This window comes from Xenopus laevis, chromosome 5S (assembly GCF_017654675.1).
Source record: "Xenopus laevis strain J_2021 chromosome 5S, Xenopus_laevis_v10.1, whole genome shotgun sequence".
NCBI lineage: Eukaryota > Metazoa > Chordata > Amphibia > Anura > Pipidae > Xenopus > Xenopus laevis.
Window position 1 is genome coordinate 125,063,795 of NC_054380.1, and position 21,112 is coordinate 125,084,906.

Consider the following 21,112-nt stretch of genomic DNA (forward strand, 5'->3'; position numbering starts at 1 on the left):
TTTGCAGGTGAATAGTCCGTATTCGTTCGAATTCGGCCGAACTAGAATCGCACGAATCAAAGTAATAGTGCTTTCGATCGAATTCAAAACTTAGTTTTTCAAAGTCCACCAATTGACTCCAATTGGTTTTTAGAAGGTCCCCCATAGGCTAAAACAGCAATTCGGCAGGTTTTAGATGTGGAAAAGTAGAATTTTTAACGAGACAGTACATGATAAATTTCGATATTCGAATTTTCGAATTTTTTCAAATTCAAATCGATTTTGGACTATTCCCTAGTCGAAGTATTATAAATAGAGCTAATATTAGAATAAATTAGCTCTGAATTCAAATTTTTTGAATTTGAAAATTCACCTCGACCTATGATAAATCTGCCCCTAAGTAATTTTGATATAGTGAATGCACAAATAGCAGCTTCCATACAAAGGTTTACAAGCAGAAATGTAGAAATGATTGTGAATGAGAGCTAAGGGGTGATTTTGCACCTCATTTTGCTCCTGTTTTTGCAGCAGGAAAGTTCTACTATTTCCCAGTTCTTGAAAACAGGGATGCACTGAATCCACAAATTGGAATTCGTCTGAATACCGAATGGAATCCCAATCCTAATTTGCATATGCGAAGTAGGGTCAAAAAAGGAAAAAAAAATTAAAATTCTTCTTTTGTGACGAAAAGTCACGTGATTTCCCTACCCACCCATAATTTACATATGCAAATTAGGATTCGGATTCAGTTCGGCCAGGCACAAGAATTCGGCCGAGGTCGAATCCTGTCTGAATTCCGAACCTAACATCCCTACTTGAAAATGCTTTACTTGTTTCATATTTTAGGTTCACCTGTTCCCTGGCTCTTCTCCTACTTCCAATAATGCACACATGGCTTATCGGCCAAATCTCTATCTGGATACTTGAAATAGACATATTCCTGGTGGCTTGCATAGGACATAAGATGGATGAGAATAATAGAGCCCTGATTGAGGTTGAAGTCAGAAAACTATATTCTAGTAAATTAAGTCAAATAGTTATAATATACACATAAGATTGACATAAGTCAATATATAAGTTAGATTAAGGGGTGGTTCACCTTGAGGTTAACTTTTAATATGTTATTAAATGGTTAATTCTAGCCCTTTTCAGTTGGCCTTCATATTTTATTTTTTATATATATTTTTTTTTAATTATTTGCCTTCTTCTACTGACTCTTTCCAGCTTTCAAATGAGGGGTCACTGACCCCCATCTACAACTCAAATGCTCTGTAAGGCTACAAATTTATTGTTATTGCTACTTTATATTACTCGTCTGAGTGGAATAAAAAGCGAAATAACTAAAAAAACTACCAATAATAAAAAATTATAACCCTTTCCAAATTGTCTCAAAATATAATTCTCTACATCTCTCTACATTCTCCTTTAATAAAAGGTGCAATAGTGTTAAAGGAACAGTAACGCCAAACAATTAAAGTGTTTTAAAGGAACAACATATAATGTACTGTTGTCCTGCTCTGGTAAAATTGGTGTGTTTGCTTCAGAAACATAACTATAGTTTATATACTGTAAACAAGGTACTGTGTAGCCATGGGGGCAGCCATTCAAGCACAGGATACACAGTAGATAACAGATAAGTACTACTATAGTTTATATAAACAAGCTGCTGTGTAGCCATGGGGGCAGCCATTCAAGCACAGGATACACAGTAGATAGCAGATAAGTACTACTATTGTTTATATAAACAAGCTGCTGTGTAGCCATGGGGGCAGCCATTCAAGCACAGAATACACAGTAGATAACAGATAAGTACTACTATAGTTTATATAAACAAGCTGATGTGTAGCCATGGGGGCAGCCATTCAAGCACAGGATACACAGTAGATAACAGATAAGTACTACTATAGTTTATATAAACAAGCTGCTGTGTAGCCATGGGGGCAGCCATTCAAGCACAGGATACACAGTAGATAGTAGATAAGTACTACTATTGTTTATATAAACAAGCTGCTGTGTAGCCATGGGGGCAGCCATTCAAGCACAGAATACACAGTAGATAACAGATAAGTACTACTATAGTTTATATAAACAAGCTGATGTGTAGCCACGGGGGCAGCCATTCAAGCACAGGATACACAGTAGATAACAGATAAGTACTACTATAGTTTATATAAACAAGCTGCTGTGTGGCCATGGGGGCAGCCATTCAAGCACAGGCTAATCAGTAGATAACAGATAAGTTCTGAAGAATCCCATAGTATACTACAGAGCTTATTTGTTATCTGCTGTGTATCTTGGGCCTTTTCTGCCTTTTCTGCCTTTTCAGCTTTGAATGGTTGCCCCCCATGGCTACACAGCAGCTTGTTTATATAAACTATAGTAGTACTTACTAAATGCACATAAATGCACATGTCCCCAGTACTAGATAGCAGCAGTATCCATTTACAAGATTGCTCATGCTCTTAGTGGAGATGTGTGTTTATATGTTGAAGCTGGAGCTTCTAGGAGCTATACAACTCCACTCATCTGACTTTGTTAATTTTGATGGGGTTTCACTGCAAGATCTATGCAGCGCAATCAATAAATCATGACGGTAAAGTCTTGACCCCATTATTGTTTGATGCAGAGAACAGGAAAGTCTTATTTTACTCAAGGACACTGCTCTTCCATGGTCTACAAAATTGTATCTGAATATTATAGATTCAGGAAGTTACTCAGGTGGCCTGGTTATAATTTTATCCTCACCCTCTGGACCATCACAAGTAATGACCCATTGTTTCCTTGAAGCTATGTGCTCATGTAGGCTGCTAGGCACCCATCGGGCACCCATGCACACAATAAATCACTATTTAGCATATGCCACCATGGACAGCCCTAAACCTAACCCTAACGTTGTGCAAGTTCTGACAATGTTATCCTATTCTAATCTATCCTAATTGTACTTTCTAAATTTATGATATCCTTTAAAGTTGCCCAATAGCCAAGATTCAGGAGACCTCTATGCACTTGAATGCTACAGAAACTATTTGAGCTGGTGTTGGGCTTTCTTCTGAACCCAACACAAGAAAACTGTACCTTCCTTGGATATACTTGTAGACAAAATAGTATAACATCCATAAGCCCAGAATGATTAACTTCTGTCTCTAGAACACATCTACTAGGTCTTAGTAGCTATCAGAAAGGTTCTTCAGATGAGCACCTAATACATTGATGTTCCGTGAATGATACAACCAGGCTGTTTTTGCAGAGATTTGTCTCCTAAAACCCTTTAACCATGTACTGATCTTCTCAAAGCCATATTTGTCTAATTATTTAAGTACAATGATATGCAGTGTTTGTTCATTCTTCTGTTTGGTAGTCACCATGGCTGCTCACCTCAACATGTTGACAATAAAACCAGGCAACAATTATAACCCTGCCACAGCTTAGGAGTCATGCATCTGAATCTTGTATACTGTCCCTTCCTTGGATACACTTGTAGGCAAAATAATATAACATCCATAAGGCCAGAATGATTAACTTCTGTCTCTATAACACATCTACTAGGTCTTAGTAGCTATCAGAAAGGTTCTTCAGATGAACCCCCAAAGGAATGATGTTCCATGATGTTCCAGGCTGTTTTTACAGAGATTTGTCTCCTAAAACCCTTTAACCATCTTCTCAAAGTCATATCTGTCTAATTATTTAAGCAGAATGATATGTGGTGTTTGTGCATTCTTCTGTTTGGTAACCACCATGGCTGCTCAGCATGTTGACAATAAAACAAGGCAACAATTATGACCCTGCCACAGTTCAAGTACAGCTTAGGAGTCATGCATCTGTATCTTGGATACAACTGTGGAAGAACAATTCATCACACCAGGTAGGTAAATGACCTACACCCTGTGCTTTTGTATCATTGCTAACAGTAGTTATGTAGGAATCTAGACAGCAACAAAACTAAGGACCTTCATTGTTCTTGCCTTTTCTAACATTCTAAATTGGCATCTATAGTTAAAGTGGTGCATTTCAATTTTCAGCCTGTACAACCCTTGCAAGAAAAACCAATTAGCACCTGAATATTGTGTTTCATGTATTCTTAGAAAAGAAAATATTCTTACTTGTGCATGTTTTCCAGTCCTGCGACAACCATGATGTAATATGCAATTCCGCTTTGCACAATAAAATGTAAGGCATACCTGTGGAAGAAGAAAACATTTAGGAGATTCGTACAAAGAGTATGGCATATTGGTTGTTTCAGCTGTGCATGTTTGGGCTGCCAAAATGTCCAACATTGATTCGCGTGCCACTACCCAAATTTTCGACAGTACCTTGTTCCCCAAGGCAAGGACCCACAAATACTTTTGAAATTCACATTATAAAGATAATTATTCAAAGAAAGGCATCATTAAAGGCTTAGAAAATATTGCATACAAAATTTTTATATATTGTTATATGTGTTCATTCAAAATTGTATCCAATTTTTCCCAATACATTTCAAAGTAATTACTACTTAACGGGATAGTCATGGGATAAAAAAAATGTTTTCAAAATGAATCAGTTAATAGTGCTGCTCCAGCAGAATTCTGCACTGAAATCCATTTCTCAAAAGAGCAAACAGATTTTTTTATATTCAATTTTTATATTCAATTTTATATTCAATGGGGCTAGACATTTTGTCAATTTCCCAGCTGCCCCAAGTCATGTGACTTGTGCTCTAATAAACTTCAATCACTCTTTACTCCTGTACTGCAAGTTGGAGTGATATCACCCCCTCCCTTTCCCCCCCAGCAGCCAAACAAAAGAACAATGGGAAGGTAACCAGATAACAGCTCCCTAACACAAGATAACAGCTGCCTGGTAGATCTAAGAACAACACTCAATAGTAAAAACCCATGTCTCACTGAGACACATTCACTTACATTGAGAAGGAAAAACAGCAGCCTGCCAGAAAGCATTTCTCTCCTGAAGCACAAGTCACATGACATGGGGCAGCTGGGAAATTGATAAAATGTCTAGCCCCATGTCAGATTTCAAAATTGAATATAAAAAAATCTGTTTTCTCTTTTGAGAAATGGATTTCAGTGCAGAATTCTGCTGGAGTAGCACTATTAACTGATTCATTTTGAAAAAAAAATTTTTTCCCATGACAGTATCCCTTTAAAGTCCAAAAAGAATGTACTTAAAAACTCCAGCCAATTATTTAAATATGGCTGCCCAACCATGCTGAAAACAGTTTAGGTTAGAGGTTAAAAGGATAAGGCTAGCATATGCTTACATAAATTAGTGCTGTCCAACTTTTATCACCGTGTAGATATGCCAGATATACAGTACCTAATGTTCTAGGGACAAACTTTATTAAATTATTAATGTTATACAAAGATATATATGGAGCCTGTGCGTAGACCTGCATCTGTTTTCTGGTTTAATAGAAAATAAACTGCAATTATAGAATGTACATAGTTACAGTTAGATCGGGTTGAAAAAAGACCAAAGTCCATCAAGTTCAACCCTAGTTATTGCCACTGCTCAAGCAGTCTAGGAACCACTGCTACACAGTATAACCACGATATAATGCCATATGTAAAAAAATAAAACTCACCATCCAAAGCAAAAAAGTGCAAGGTACAGGCCCAGCAGCGTTGCAATTACATGTCGGATCAAGGGACTAGTTTTGCTTGAATGTAGGTAGATGCGGAACCAAATAGCAGCAAGCAAGGCAAAGACTTGGCACGCTACGAAGTTAACCTGCAGAGGAAACACAAAATTATTGCTATCAAGGAGATATAGTCCATTCTGTATTATGAAGGAGGTCACCAGTCACCGTTTTGTTTCAGTGGTAAACTGGTCTCAGGTTGCGCACAATTGAAAAATACTTATCAGACAAAATTATAAAAGTGTAAGGTTGTATTTCTTAAGAAGTAAAGGAAAGCTTGAGTTTCAGAATACACCAGGGTTCATGAAAAAAAACAGACATGATATAGTGTAGTGTTTTTCTACCTTTTGGTTCAAGCCCTCCTCTGATGGCCAGAATCTGGTCAAGGTCCTTCTTGTCATAAATTACATTACAGTATAAGCCATTTAGCCGTACTGTAGCTCCAATTGTATGTAGGACAATCTTATCCTAAATGACCTTCAAGCTAAGGTTTCAGGAGTATTTTTGGGAGCAATTTATCCCATATCCCACCCTTAATGGCCTGCAGGCTTCATTCTCGCAGCCCCTGGTTCCATTCCCCCTATGGGGGGCAGTCCTACAGTTTAGGGAACACTGGTCTAGCGCTAAAGAGACAAAGGCAGATTGGCCCACAGTATAAAACTCATGTCTAGTCAAGTCACCCCTACAAGCAACACACACTGGCAAGGATACGTCCTCCTGTACCTCCTGACCAATTACAATGTGGCATGCATGTAAAGTATCTAGATAGATAGATAGATAGATAGATAGATAGATAGATAGATAGATAGATAGATAGATAGATAGATAGATAGATAGATAGATAGATAGATAGATAGATAGATGGATGGATGGATGGATGGATGGATGGATGGATGGATGGATGGATAGATAGATAGATGATTGCTAGATGATAGATAGATAGATAGATAGATAGATAGATAGATATTATGAATCAAGGAAAATCTTTGACATTGCTTGACTTTCTGGTTTAACTGATATTAAGCAATTGGGGTTAAGGAAGAGGCAATCTTGAAAGGCACGAGCCGCACGACAATAGACCAGGTTTATCATTTTCCCAGCAAAATCCGACAGAAGCAATTATCACATATCCACATCCAGCTGAGCTGGCCATAGAATCTTCGTCACTCACTACACCTCTAACAAAGACTAATGAACACGACTCCAGGAACGGGACGCACAATAATTAGCATGGATGCAATGAACTGCAGATAAGCAATAGGATAACCTCACGGCAGATCGTTTTATAAATGTTTATACTGGAGGTGCTACTGAACTACAGTTCCCAGCCTCTCCTGGCACTAAATCACTACACGTTTACTAGGGAAATATATTGTTTACTGGAGTTCATAATACATATTACACACAGTGACATTTTCTATCTGAGAAATGATTTCACCTTAACCAATGAAGGAAAAAATCTAACCAATATCCTTATCTGACTACACCTGTCCAAGTGATTATTTTGTTCTCCAAATCAAACTTCACCTTAGTGGCACAGTCAATTTGGCTTTCAGATAACAGAGATTTCCAACTGTATTCTAACAAGCCTAGCAGTGGTGGTTATGTGCTGCAGTGAGGCTTCCAATGACTTTCTAGTTTCATGCACATTCGGCCGACAATTTCTCATAAAACCAGGCCAACTGCAAACAAAAACAAAATGCATTCAGCTTCCCAGCCAACATGACAAATAGTAGCCAGGGGTCAGCCTTTGGCTGTTAGTGGTTTTCTAAGTGTTGTACTTCAACAACTGATGGTTTACTGATTAACAACACTAATATCAAGTGACAAATTGCCCATCTCATCTTATAGCCACAATCAATTACAAGAGGCTGTAATCCCCAGAGATGCTATAGGCTTAATCTCATACTAATATACCTTTTGTTCCGAAACCACTGTAAATTCCAAAGACTATTATCCCTACTGCTGCTATAGGCACAATTTCCCTACCATACCTGCTATCCCACAGTCACACTCCCTTCCCATAGACTATTATCCCACTGTTACTATAGGCACCATCTCTCCCTACTATACCTGCTATCCCACAGTCACACTCCCTTCCCAGAGACTATTATCCACTGTTACTATAGACACCATCTCTCCCTACTATACCTGCTATCCCACAGTCATACTCCCTTCCCAGAGACTATTATCCCACTGTTACTATAGGCACCATCTCTCCCTGCTATACCTGCTATCCCACAGTCATACTCCCTTCCCAGAGACTATTATCCACTGTTACTATAGGCACCATCTCTCCCTACTATACCTGCTGTCCCACAGTCACACTCCCTTCCCAGAGACTATTATCCACTGTTACTATAGACACCATCTCTCCCTACTATACCTGCTATCCCACAGTCATACTCCCTTCCCAGAGACTATTATCCCACTGTTACTATAGGCACCATCTCTCCCTGCTATACCTGCTATCCCACAGTCATACTCCCTTCCCAGAGACTATTATCCACTGTTACTATAGGCACCATCTCTCCCTACTATACCTGCTGTCCCACAGTCACACTCCCTTCCCAGAGACTATTATCCACTGTTACTATAGACACCATCTCTCCCTACTATACCTGCTATCCCACAGTCATACTCCCTTCCCAGAGACTATTATCCCACTGTTACTATAGGCACCATCTCTCCCTGCTATACCTGCTATCCCACAGTCATACTCCCTTCCCAGAGACTATTATCCACTGTTACTATAGGCACCATCTCTCCCTACTATACCTGCTATCCCACAGCGACACTCCCTTCCCAAAGACTATTATCCCACTGTTACTATAGGCACCATCTCTCCCTACTATACCTGCTATCCCACAGCGACACTCCCTTCCCAAAGACTATTATCCCACTGTTACTATAGGCACCATCTCTCCCTATTATACCTGCTATCCCACAGCGACACTCCCTTCCCAAAGACTATTATCCCACTGTTACTATAGGCACCATCTCTCCCTACTATACCTGCTATCCCACAGTCGCACTCCCTTCCCAAAGACTATTATCCCACTGTTACTATAGGCACCATCTCTCCCTACTATACCTGCTATCCCACAGTCACACTCCCTTCCAGAGACTATTATCCACTGTTACTATAGGCACCATCTCTCCCTACTATACTGCTATCCCACAGTCACACTCCCTTCCCAGAGACTATTATCCCACTGTTACTATAGGCACCATCTCTCCCTACTATACCTGCTATCCCACAGCACACTCCCTCCCAGGAGACTATATCACTGTTCTAATAGGACCATCTATCCTACTATACTGCTAGTCCCACAGCTGACACTCCCTTCCCAGAGACTATTATCGCACTGTTACTAACAAGGCATCATCTCTCCTACTATACGAGGAGACTGCTACGCCAACAGAGACACAGTCCTTGCCCAGAGATTATTGGATGGCGCAGGCCTGTTTATATAGGCAGCCAACATCTCCTACAGCTATTCAGCTCAATCCCCAGCAGAGCCACTCCCCTTACCAAGACTATATCCACACTGTTACTAATAAGGCGCGCATCGTCTGCACTTGCTATACCTGCACTATCACCACACGCGACACTCCCTTCCAAAGACTATTATCCGACATGTGTTACTCATAGGCATCATCTCTCCCTACTATAGCCCTGCTATCCCACAGCAGCACCACCTTCGCGAAAGAGACTAATTATTCAACCTGCTTACTATATGCACCATCTCTCTACAATCCAGTGCTATCCACAGTCGCCCACACCACTTCCCAGACGACTATTATGACCACTGTTTAGATATAGGGGCAGACTCATCTCCCTACTTCCCTGCATAGTCCCACAGCCACGTCTCTTCCCCAAAGCACTAAGTTATCACTGTATACTATGGAGGCACCATCTTCTCTGCTACCACTATACTCCAATTCCCCAAAGACTAATCTTATCCCAACCCGGCTAGTTTACATATAACGGCCAACCACAGCCCATCTTCCTACTAATATCTGCTGATACCACTTCGTTGAACACACAGAGACTATTATCCGACTGTTACTGTTAAGCGTCACATCTCCGATCCCAGAGATATTACACTGTTACTATAGGCCCCATCTCTCCCTGCTATACCTGCTATCCCACAAGTCACACCCCTTCCCAAAGACTATTATCCACTGTTACTATAGGCACCATCTCTCCCTACTATACCTGCTATCCCACAGCGACACTCCCTTCCCAAAGACTATTATCCACTGTTACTATAGGCACCATCTCTCCCTACTATACCTGCTATCCCACAGCGCACTCCCTTCCCAGAGACTATTATCCACTGTTACTATAGGCACCATCTCTCCCTACTATACCTTGCTATCCCACAGTCGACACTCCCTTCCCAGAGACTATTATCCACTGTTACTATAGGCACCATCTCTCCCTACTATACTGCTATCCCACAGTCACACTCCCTTCCCAGAGACTATTATCCACTGTTACTATAGGCACCAATCTCTCCCTACTATACCTGCTATCCACAGTCACACTCCTTCCCAGAGACTATTATCCACTGTTACTATAGGCACCATCTCTCCCTACTAATACCCTGCTATCCACAGCCACACTCTTGCCAGAGACTGATTCAATAGGCCCACTCTGTACTACCTGCTGGAGATGGGCAGCCGAATATAGTCTGCTAACTATACGCGCCGTTCCTATCCGCCACGTACACCACTACCATATGCCAGAGGACTATTATCCTGGCTAACGGTGTATATAAGAGGGCACATCTCTCCTACTATAGCCTCCGTCTATGCCACGAGGTCCACAGGGACATGCCATTCGACCGCGAGAGACTATTATCCAAGTGTTGGCACTATAGGGCACGCGATCTCTCCTACCATATAACTGACTCTCAAGTACACTGTGCTTACTCAGTTAGCCACTGTTACTCATGGGGCAGAGCATCCTCTCCCCTAACTATAGCCCTGTAACCACAGCCACACTACCTTATCCAGAGAATATTATCGCCGTTGACATAGCAGCGCCATCTCTCCCAATAAAGCCTGCAATCCAGGAGGGGTCCAACAGTACAGCTCCCGATTAGCCCGAGAGGACCTAAATATACACTGTACTGTACTATAGGGCAGCAAGCCACTCACCAAATTATCCAGGTACCTCTTCCCCTCGCCCTACTATAACGCACCCATCTCCGCTACTATAAGTGCTCTATCCACAGCCACTCCCTTCCAAAGACTATTATACCACTGGGTATACATAGGGAGAGGCCAATGCTGCTCGCCCTGGAGCAGTATTACTGCTAATCCCCCAGTCACACTCCATTACTACCACTCAGTTACTGCATAGACAGCGACCAATCGTCTCCCACTATGTAGCTGCTATCACGAACTCGCACTCCTTGGCCAGAAGGACATTATGCCACTGTTACTATAAGGGACCCAGATCTTCTCCGCTACTACCTACATCCCACAGTCACATCTCCCTTCCCAAGAGATATGTAGCGCCACATACTATATGCACCATTTTGCCTATATAGACTGCTATTACCTGCCCAAAGAGAATATTATAGGCACTGTATCTAGTAGCGGCGACCATCTCTCGCATAATAAGCATCGTCCTGCTATCACCAGCCGGCGCCCTTCCCAAAGACTGATTTATCATGTGAGATCCCTTAACAGTAGAGTCGCGGAGTCCTAGACTAATAGCATAATCCAAGTCACACTCCCTTCCCACTGCTTATCCACTAGTTACTGTCTCATACTCTCCCACTACTACGCAGCATCCTCACCAAGGGGAACCATATTGTCCCGCTGAGGATACCTGCATCCCACAGCACACTCCTCCCCAGAAGACTATTATATGTTACTATAGCACCATCCTCTCCCTACTATACCTGCTATTCCCACCGTCACACTCCCTTCCCAGGAGACTATTATCCGACTGTTACTAATAGGCACCATCTCTCCCTTACTAATACCTGCTATCCCACAGCCACACTCCCTCGCCAGAGACTATTATCCAACTGTTACTATAGGCACCCAGCTCATCCCTACTTATACCTGCTATTCCCACCGGCACACTCCCTTCCCAGAGACTATTATCCACTGTTACTATAGGCACCATCTCTCCCTACTATACCTGCTATCCCACAGTCACACTCCCTTCCCAGAGATTATTATCCCACTGTTACTATAGGCACCACCTCTCCCTACTATACCTCTATCCCACAGACACACTCCCTTCCCAGAGACTATTATCCACTGTTACTATAGGCACCATCTCTCCCTACTATACCTGCTATCCCACCGTCACACTCCCTTCCCAGAGACTATTATCCACTGTTACTATAGGCACCATCTCTCCCTACTATACCTGCTATCCCACAGTCACACTCCCTTCCCAGAGATTATTATCCCACTGTTACTATAGGCACCACCTCTCCCTACTATACCTCTATCCCACAGTCACACTCCCTTCCCAGAGACTATTATCCCACTGTTACTATAGGCACCATCTCTCATAACTGGGTTTTAAAACAAATTTAAACACAGGGTTAAAGAAGCTGTTGTTTTTATTTCAGCTTGTAGCGCATCATATGGTACAGTGTGAATGTCAGTATGCTACAGTCATACAGTGAATAATTACATAACTGTCTAATTCCCTTGGCAATAAAATGGACTTCAGCATCTAAAACATGGCATTTATCCCAAGCAAAGCCCAAGGCACCTCCCCCATGCATCACAAGTCCCCGGGGTCCATTTTACTGGTCTTTCTGTAATATGTGATGGAGGCTTCTGTCGATGAATTAAAGCATGTCACAATTAACATTTTGATACCCTTGAGTATGTCATCAAAATAAAAACAAGCTCTGTTGAGACATTGACACATTTCATGCTTGGCACTTAGTCATAGGCTCATTAGGAGAACAGGTATAAGACCTGTTATCCAGAATGCTTGGGACCTGTGGTTTTCCAGATAACGGATGTTACCGTAATTTGGATCTTCATACCTTAAATCTACTAGAAAATCATGTAAACATTATAAAAAATTAACCCAATGGGCTGGTTTTGCTTCCAATAAGGATTAATGATATCTTAGTTGGGATCAAGTACAATCTACTGTTTTATTATTACAGAGAAAAAGGAAATCATACCGCAGAGGTCTCCTAATCTTAAATTAAAAATACAGATTATAAATCATTATTATTTTTGCTTGCCAACATTGACTAGAGTTTCAGTGTCAATATGTTATGGATGTCTAAGCTCTAGTGGGGCAGGGAATGATGCAAAAACTGAGAAATGTGTCAGCACCATATACTGTAAATAAATAATAATATTCATTATGCTTTTTGATAATGTAATAACATAGGCAAATTTGCTCCTTTACAAGTAACCCATAGAAACAAGACATTTCCTTATAGACAGCAGAGCAATAAATGTGCCGATTGGTTGCTCTGTAGAACTAGACCTGGTGTAAAGTTCACACCTGTTATTTTATTGTCATCAGAAAACTTCTCAAACATGATTATCCTGCATGAGCTGGTTATTTGTTTGAGAGTATGTTTAACTGAATTTTATGGGATGTGTGCCAATATTATAAGGTAGCGATTCCCAACAGTGGCTCATGAGCAACATGTTGCTCACCAACCCCTTGGATGTTGCTCCGAGTGGCCTCAAAGCAGGTGATTATGTTTGAATTCCTGGCTTGTAGGAATATTATGGTGGCTTAAAAATGGTGTCTTAAAAATACAGTTTGTGGCCAAAGACACCTCCTGTAGGCTGCCAGTCCACAAAGATCTACCAAATAGCCAATCATATAATTTATTTTGCACCCACTGGACCTTTTTTATGCTTGTGTTGCTCCCCTACTCTTTTTACATTTGAATACTCCAAATAGACAAAAGTTGTGCTGGCCACTTATTGTTGTATAGAAAGAAAGCCTGGAAAGCTTGTTAGATAAAGTCAAAGCTTGCTAAATAAACTTTTACTGTATCGGACTGATCAATCAGATCCAGAAAACCAGGGACGTAACTACAGAGGAAGCAGACCCTGTGGCTGCAGGGGGCCCAGGAGCCAGTGTCGGACTGGGACACCAGGGGCTCAACTATAAACCTTAGATCAGGGGCCCACCAAAGAACCATACACCAGGGGCCCACTCTCAGTACTATTATTATTATTCTCCTCACTCAACCTCTATTCTTTACATTTTATAATCTATTACTCCATCTATTTAGCCTTTTTTTTTTCTCAAAGAAATAGGAAATGACTATGAAATAGGCCAAATCTTTAGCAGCACAATGGTCCCCTGACACCTGGACCCACCGGGAGTTTTCCTGGTTTCCCGGTGGGCCAGTCCGACACTACCAGGAGCTATAGGGGCCCCATGAGGCCCTAAATAATGAGCAATTTAAACATATATCGGTAAAACAATTACAACCTCTGGTTATGTTGGGGGCCCCTAAAATTTATTTGCATTGGGGCCCAGTAACACCACTGCAGAAAACAACAGCAGCTCTCTATTCAAATGTAAATAAAAGTTGGAAAGCAACACAAGCATGCAATAAAAAAGATCCTATGAGTGTCAAATATGGGCTCTGATTGACTATTGGAAGCTCCAATGTGGACAAGAATCCAACAGGAGGTACCGTTTCGCAGTAAATCTGGTTATTATCCGACCAAAACTTGCCTCCAAACCAGGAATTTAAAATAAGCGCCTGCTTTGAGGCCACGGAGAGCAACATTCAAGGGGTTGGTGAGCAACATGTTAAGGTGGCCAAAGACGCACAGATATTATCGTACGAAACGAATGGCAGGAGACGAGCCGACCAATTTCTGCCGGAGACTTGGATATCAGTCGGCTCGTCGATCGGCCCGGGAGGAAAATTTTGATCGGGAGCCTTTGGAAGCACCTGAACATCAGCCATTGTTAGTGCTGAATCGTTAGCTACAGGTAGACTTCTATTGTTTCTATCTGTATATCTGACTATTTAGCTCTACACGTATATTGAAATGGACAATCTTTCTTCAAAAGAAAGATCTTTTCCAGCAAAGATTGTAATTGTTACATCCATTTACTTACAAGCCACTGGTTGGGGATTACGGCTCTAGGACTATATTCAGCCAATGTTCAACAAGAAAATAGGACGAGCAGATCTTTATCTAACATTTATTAGACTGCTGTTTGGAGATATTTGACAACGAATCAGTCGGATATAGTACCTGCAGGGAATGCTTGAAAATGCCAATGGGGCCAATTGATCAGATCATCTCGGTTTATCCCGACGCCTGGCTTAGAAGTAATGAAGTTCTCCAAATATAAATAAATGAAATCTCAATAAGAAATGCAATAGCTAAGAGTGCCTGGTAGTGATGAGTGAATCCCTCCCGTTTTGCTTCGTCGAAAAATTTGCGAAACGGCGGAAAAAGTTGACGCCCGCATCAATTTGCTGCAATTTTGATACTCGCGTCAACTTTGACGCCGGCATTAAAGTCAATGGGCGTCTGAATAGTGTAGACGTGCAACGGTTTTGACGTGATTGACTTTTCTGACGAAAATTTTTTGATGTCGCCGAATTTTCGCAAGAGTTTTGCGAATTTATTCGCCGGCAGTGAAATGTGGAAATTCACCGCAAAATCACGCCTGACAGATTTATTCGGCCATCACTAGTGCCTGGGATTATTCGAGAGCTCTAATTCTAGTCTTCCGTGTGTTATTCCAGCAATACACATTTCGTTAATATATACATCTGTTACATACATGCACTTCCCACACACACAGCCAAATGCCATTGATCGGAAGCCTCTGAACTGCTGTAAAGCAAATGTTAATGCTGCCGGCCCTCTCGGAAAGGTTTCCCATGAAAAAGAATCTATAAATATTTATCATTAGGGGGTGAGTGGGAAGCAGTAACTCTGGACTGAGGGGGGGCAGACAAGATATGAAATTGTCAATAGCAGCCTACCTTTATTTTACATTGGAATAAAAGTCAAGCACACACTGAAATCAATGACTCACCTCCAGCTATAAAAATCAAGTGTAAAACACTGCCAGCGTCATCTCTAAGGTCGGACCTGATGGACTTGTGCCTGTTATTTAACTGTGCAGACTGTAATTATGTAAGCGTTCAAGCTTTTCCAGCGGCTGCGGATATTAGGGATTATAATGAGAGAGGGATCATTGGTGCTGCCTGCGTTGCTCAGTTTTCATATGGGAGAGATAAAGGGGTGGGTCACCTTTAAATTAACTTTTTGGATGTTATAGAATGGACAATTCTAAGCAGCTTTTTAATTGGTCTTCATTATTTATTTTTTTTATAGTTTTTTCATTATTTCCTTTTTCTTCTGATTCTTTCCAACTTTCAAATGGGGGTCACTGACCCCATCTAAAAAGGAAATGCTCAGTAAGGCTGCAAATGTATTGTTGTTGCTACTTTTCATAAATCATCTTTATTCATATTCATCTCCTATTCATATTCCAGAGAGAGAAGAGGTTTGAAGAAGCCGCACTCTCAGGTCTTATACTGAGTTAAAACAGATTTTTATTGTACAGGTATGGGATCCGTTATCCGGAAACCCATTATCCAGAAAGTTCCGAATTACAGAAAGGCCTTCTCCCATAGACTCCATTATAATCAAATCATTTAGAATTTGAAAAATAATTTCCTTTTTCTCTGTAATAATAAAACAGTAGCTTGTACTTGATCCCAACTATGATATAATTAATCCTTATTGGAAGCAAAACCAGCCTATTGGGTTTAATTAACGTTTACAGGATTTTCTAGTAGACTTAAGGTATGAAGATCCAAATTACAGAAAGATCTGTTATCTGGAAACCCCCAGGTCCTAAGCATTCTGGATAACAGGTCCCATACCTGTAGGCACAATCTATATATAAAACACCATCAGGAAACAGACTGGCATGGAAAGGTTAGCTAATTTATGAATTAATGTTATTCAACAAGTTGTGCTACTGTTTCAACATGCTGCAGGCAATACACAGTATACTAGCACTTAACAAAGCAATTATGAGAGACAGAATAGCAATTACTTCTGCACAGAATCATACCCTGTGCGTTTGTATTTACAGTTTCTGGAGTAAATTGGATGATTTTACTGCTAAATGTCTACCTCTACCAGCCTGCATGCCCAGGTTAATGCCATGCTCAGACCTTGGAAATATAGTTTAACCTTTGTATTATTCACACATTTTATTATTAGTTTCCAGCCGTTTGTAGACACCTTTGTACCATTATACACCGTTGTACCATTATACACCGTTGTACCATTATACACCGTTGTACCATTATACACCGTTGTACCATTATACACCGTTGTACCATTATACACCGTTGTACCATTATACACCGTTGTACCATTATACACCGTTGTACCATTATACACTGTTGTACCATTATACACTGTTGTACCATTATACACTGTTGCACCATTATACACTGTTGTACCATTATACACTGTTGTACCATTATACACTGTTGTACCATTATACACCGTTGTACCATTATACACCGTTGTACCATTATACACCGTTGTACCATTATACACCGTTGTACCATTATACACTGTTGTACCATTATACACTGTTGTACCATTATACACTGTTGTACCATTATACACTGTTGTACCATTATACACTGTTGTACCATTATACACTGTTGTACCATTATACACCGTTGTACCATTATACACCGTTGTACCATTATACACTGTTGTACCATTATACACTGTTGCACTTTCAGAGGAGGCAGAACGGTCACAGGCAGTTCTAGCTCATGAATAAGACTGCACATAAAACACTATATAATGACAACACAATAACAAACATCACTGTTTTGTCAAGTTATACTAGAGGGTGAAAAATGTTGCAATAATGGGAAACAATAAAAAACATGTTGGCTCATTCTTTCCTTTTAGAGTTGACTTTGAACCTCTGGTGGAAAGAAAGTGCTAGTGCGTCAGCCCCAGGCAACTGTCAAAATATCCATAATATTGCTCTGTTACAACAGAATCAAGTGGCAGTCAACCTGTTTCAGCTTGGTCTAACATCTGAGACATGTCTAATGTTCTGGCTTTTAATACGTTGCAAATGCCAATGAAACTGTTTGTTTGTTGTGTAGGTGTAGATATCAGAACTGCCACAGCTGGTGACTTGACGTCTGCGTTTTTGCGCAGCGCGTCGGATCGCCCCGAAATCGCCCCGAAATCGCCCGTGAAGTTCCTCCCTAAATGCATAGTCTTACAGAGCATCTGTTTTTCAATGGATTCAGTGACCCCCATTTGAGAGCTGGAAAGAGTCACAAGAATAAGGCAAATAAATCAAAAACTATAAAAAATATATATATAACGAAGACCAATTGAAAAGTTGCTTAGAATTGGATATTCTATAACATTCTGAAATTAAATTTAATGGTAAATTAAAGGGTTTGTTCACCTTTGAATTAACTTGCGATGTAGAGATTGTTATTCTGAGATTGGTTTCATTTTTTTATTATCTTATGTCTTATTTAGCTTTCTTTTCAGCAGCTCTCCAGTTTGCAATTTCAGCTATTTTGTTGCAAGGGTCCAAAATTCCCCTAGCAACCATGCACTGATTGGAATAAGAGACTGAAATAAGAATAGGAGATGGTCTGGATAGGAAGATGTTAATAAAAATAGCAGCAACAATAATTTTGTAGTGCACATTGGTGATTTTTTTGGGGAGGAGGGACGTTTCCTATTCTCCCCACGTTTAAACTGTAAGCATGTACCATAACAGCGTTCAGCTGAGTCAATACAGTTACCCAATCTGCTGGATTCTATCAAAACTGCAGAAGATTATAAATAAGGCAAAAAGGAAAGAAAAAAAAGGAAGTGATAACAGAAGTGATTGGGGTGCAGTTCGGGGTGAAGGAAGTGAGACACTCCAAAGGTTGAAATACAGGGCAAGAGAGTTGAAGTTGGTCTTAGTTTTTTCTTAGCATTTATATACTGTATATATATATATATTGTGGTATGGTGACAAAAAGGTCCCCAGTTTCCTGGGGGAAAGTGATTGATGGTATGTATGTTGGGTCACGGATTCTCAGACATTGTTATTGAGGTGAGACCAGTAGTGCTGTTAGCAGAGAAACACTTTGGGGCAAATTCATCAAGGGTCGAATATCGAGGGTTAATTAACCCTCGATATTCGACTGGGGAATGAAAATCCTTCAACTTCGAATATCGAAGTCGAAGGATTTTGCGCAAATACTTTGATCGAACGATTAAATCCTTCAAATCGAACGATTCGAAGGATTTTAATCCAACGATCGGAGGATTATCCTTCGACCACAAAAAGTTAGGCAAGCCTATGGGGACCTTCCCCATAGGCTAACATTGGGTTCGGTAGCTTTTAGGTGGCGAACTAGGGGGTCGAAGTTTTTTCTTAAAGAGACAGAACTTCGACTATTGAATGGTCGAATAGTCGAATGATTTTTAGTTCGAATCATTTGATTCGAAGTCGTAGTTGAAGGTCGAAGTAGCCCATTCGATGGTCGAAGTAGCCAAAAAAACACTTCGAAATTCAACGATTTTTTTTCTTCTATTCCTTCACTCGAAGTTAATGAATTGGCCCCTTTGTCTCTCTGCAAGGTTTTTTGTAATTGATGATCCGGGACTGGTGTTACTGGGAATCCACAAGAGTAGGGTGGGACGGATTCCTGAATCTGTAGGCCAGGTTTTCAAGAGGCCCTAGGCCTATTTAGTACACCTGATGCTGAGCAGCAGGGCTGAATGTGTGTGAGACAAACTGCTGGTGTTCTCAGCTTAATTCCTGAACCAGCAAGTGTTTTTTTTTTTTAGATGTAATATTGGTGTGTAGGTACATCTCAGGTCATTTTGCCTGGTCATGTGCTTTCAGAAAGAGCCAGCACTTTAGGATGGAACTGCTTTCTGGCAGGCTGTTGTTTCTCCTACTCAATGTAACTGACTGTGCCACAGTGGGACCTGGATTTTACTATTGAGTGCTGTTCTTAGATCTACCAGGCAGCTGTTATCTTGTGTTAGGGAGCTGCTATCTGGTTACCTTCCCATTCTTCTGCTGATGGGCTGCTGGGGGGGAGGAGGAAGGGAGGGGGGTGATATCACTTCAACTTGCAGTAAAGAGTGACTGAAGTTTATCAGAGCACAAGTCACATGACTAGGGGCAGCTGGGAAACTGGCAATATGTCTAGCCCCGTGTCAGATTTAAAAATTAAATATATAGAAATCTGTTTGCTATTTTGAGAAACAGATTTCAGTGCAGAATTCTGCTGGAGCAGCACTATTAACTGATGCATTTTGAAAATGTTCCAATGACAGTATCCCTTTAAGGATGGGAGTAGAGCAGTGCTGTCCAACTTCTAAGGTACCGAGGGCCGGAATTTTTCTAATCTACATGGTGGAGGGCCGATAACGGAAACCAGTGTTAGCCACTCCCTGTTTTTAGACCACACCCACGTTAAACCACACCCATGTTATCGCAAGACCATGTCCACATTAATAGCACACCAAAAAACCAAATGGTTGGTGCTCACTGCAGGGATCAGGGCCGGAACTAGGGGTAGGCAGAGTAGGCGGCTGTCTAGGGCGCCATTATTGAGGGGCGCACTTTTAAGGGGATTTTTTTTAGTTTTTTAATATCTTTGTTTTTTTCAAGCGCTTATTTAATAATTTGTTTCAGTAATCATGGTCACCCAGTTGGGTGGAATCCATCTCCTTCACCTTCTCCCTCATACCGGCAAGTAATAGCTCATTCTGTGCGGTGCAGCGCAACGTGCGTATACGCGTCAATGACGTCACTGATGTGTTGGGTGACAGAGAGAGGCAGAGAGCTGGGGGGCTGCTTGGTGTGACTCTCGCTGCTCTCAGCTTTATACAGTTGCACTGAACTCAAGACTTTCTTTCTATTACTGTAAAGTGTGAAGCTTCCTGCTGGCACAGCCAGGTACAGATTTGGGGGCCATATATTTGCTGTTGCTGCTGGGCTGGGCACTGGCACAGGTACATAAATACTTGGGGGCAATATGATGTGATCAGATTTATTTATGGCTGCTGTTGGCACAGATAAAGATTGGGGGCAATATGATGGCTGCAGGAGGGCTGTATGATGAATGGCTGCTGAGCTTGCTGGTACAGGTACGGGTGGGGTGTATTATACAGTAGATGGTTGCTGGGCTTACTGGTACAGGTATGGGGAGCAGTAATATAAATGAAAAAATGTTGTACATTTTCTTGCTCTCTTTATTTAAAAACCATTATGGTAAGGAGGGAAATGGTAATGCAGAAGAGGGGGGCACTGATTGAAGCTCTTGCCTAGGGTGCCGAACTACCTTGTGCCTGTCCTGGCAAGGATGTCACTCATATGTGAAAAAAGCTAAGTCATATTAAGACATACCCATAAATCCATATACCTCTTCCTCCCCTGTGTATAATACAGTACCCCAGCATATGATTAAA

General features: G+C 41.1%; 1 protein-coding gene across 1 annotated transcript in view; it reads right to left on the reverse strand.

The window, feature by feature from the left end:
• mboat2.L (membrane bound O-acyltransferase domain containing 2 L homeolog) overlaps positions 1 to 21,112 on the reverse strand; it is a gene marked incomplete in the record, with an annotated part of 107,084 nt that overhangs the window by 66,909 nt on the left and 19,063 nt on the right. The window contains 2 exon segments of the mRNA NM_001097001.1: positions 4,080 to 4,157; positions 5,561 to 5,706. Coding sequence (NP_001090470.1) covers positions 4,080 to 4,157; positions 5,561 to 5,706 — 224 coding nt within the window.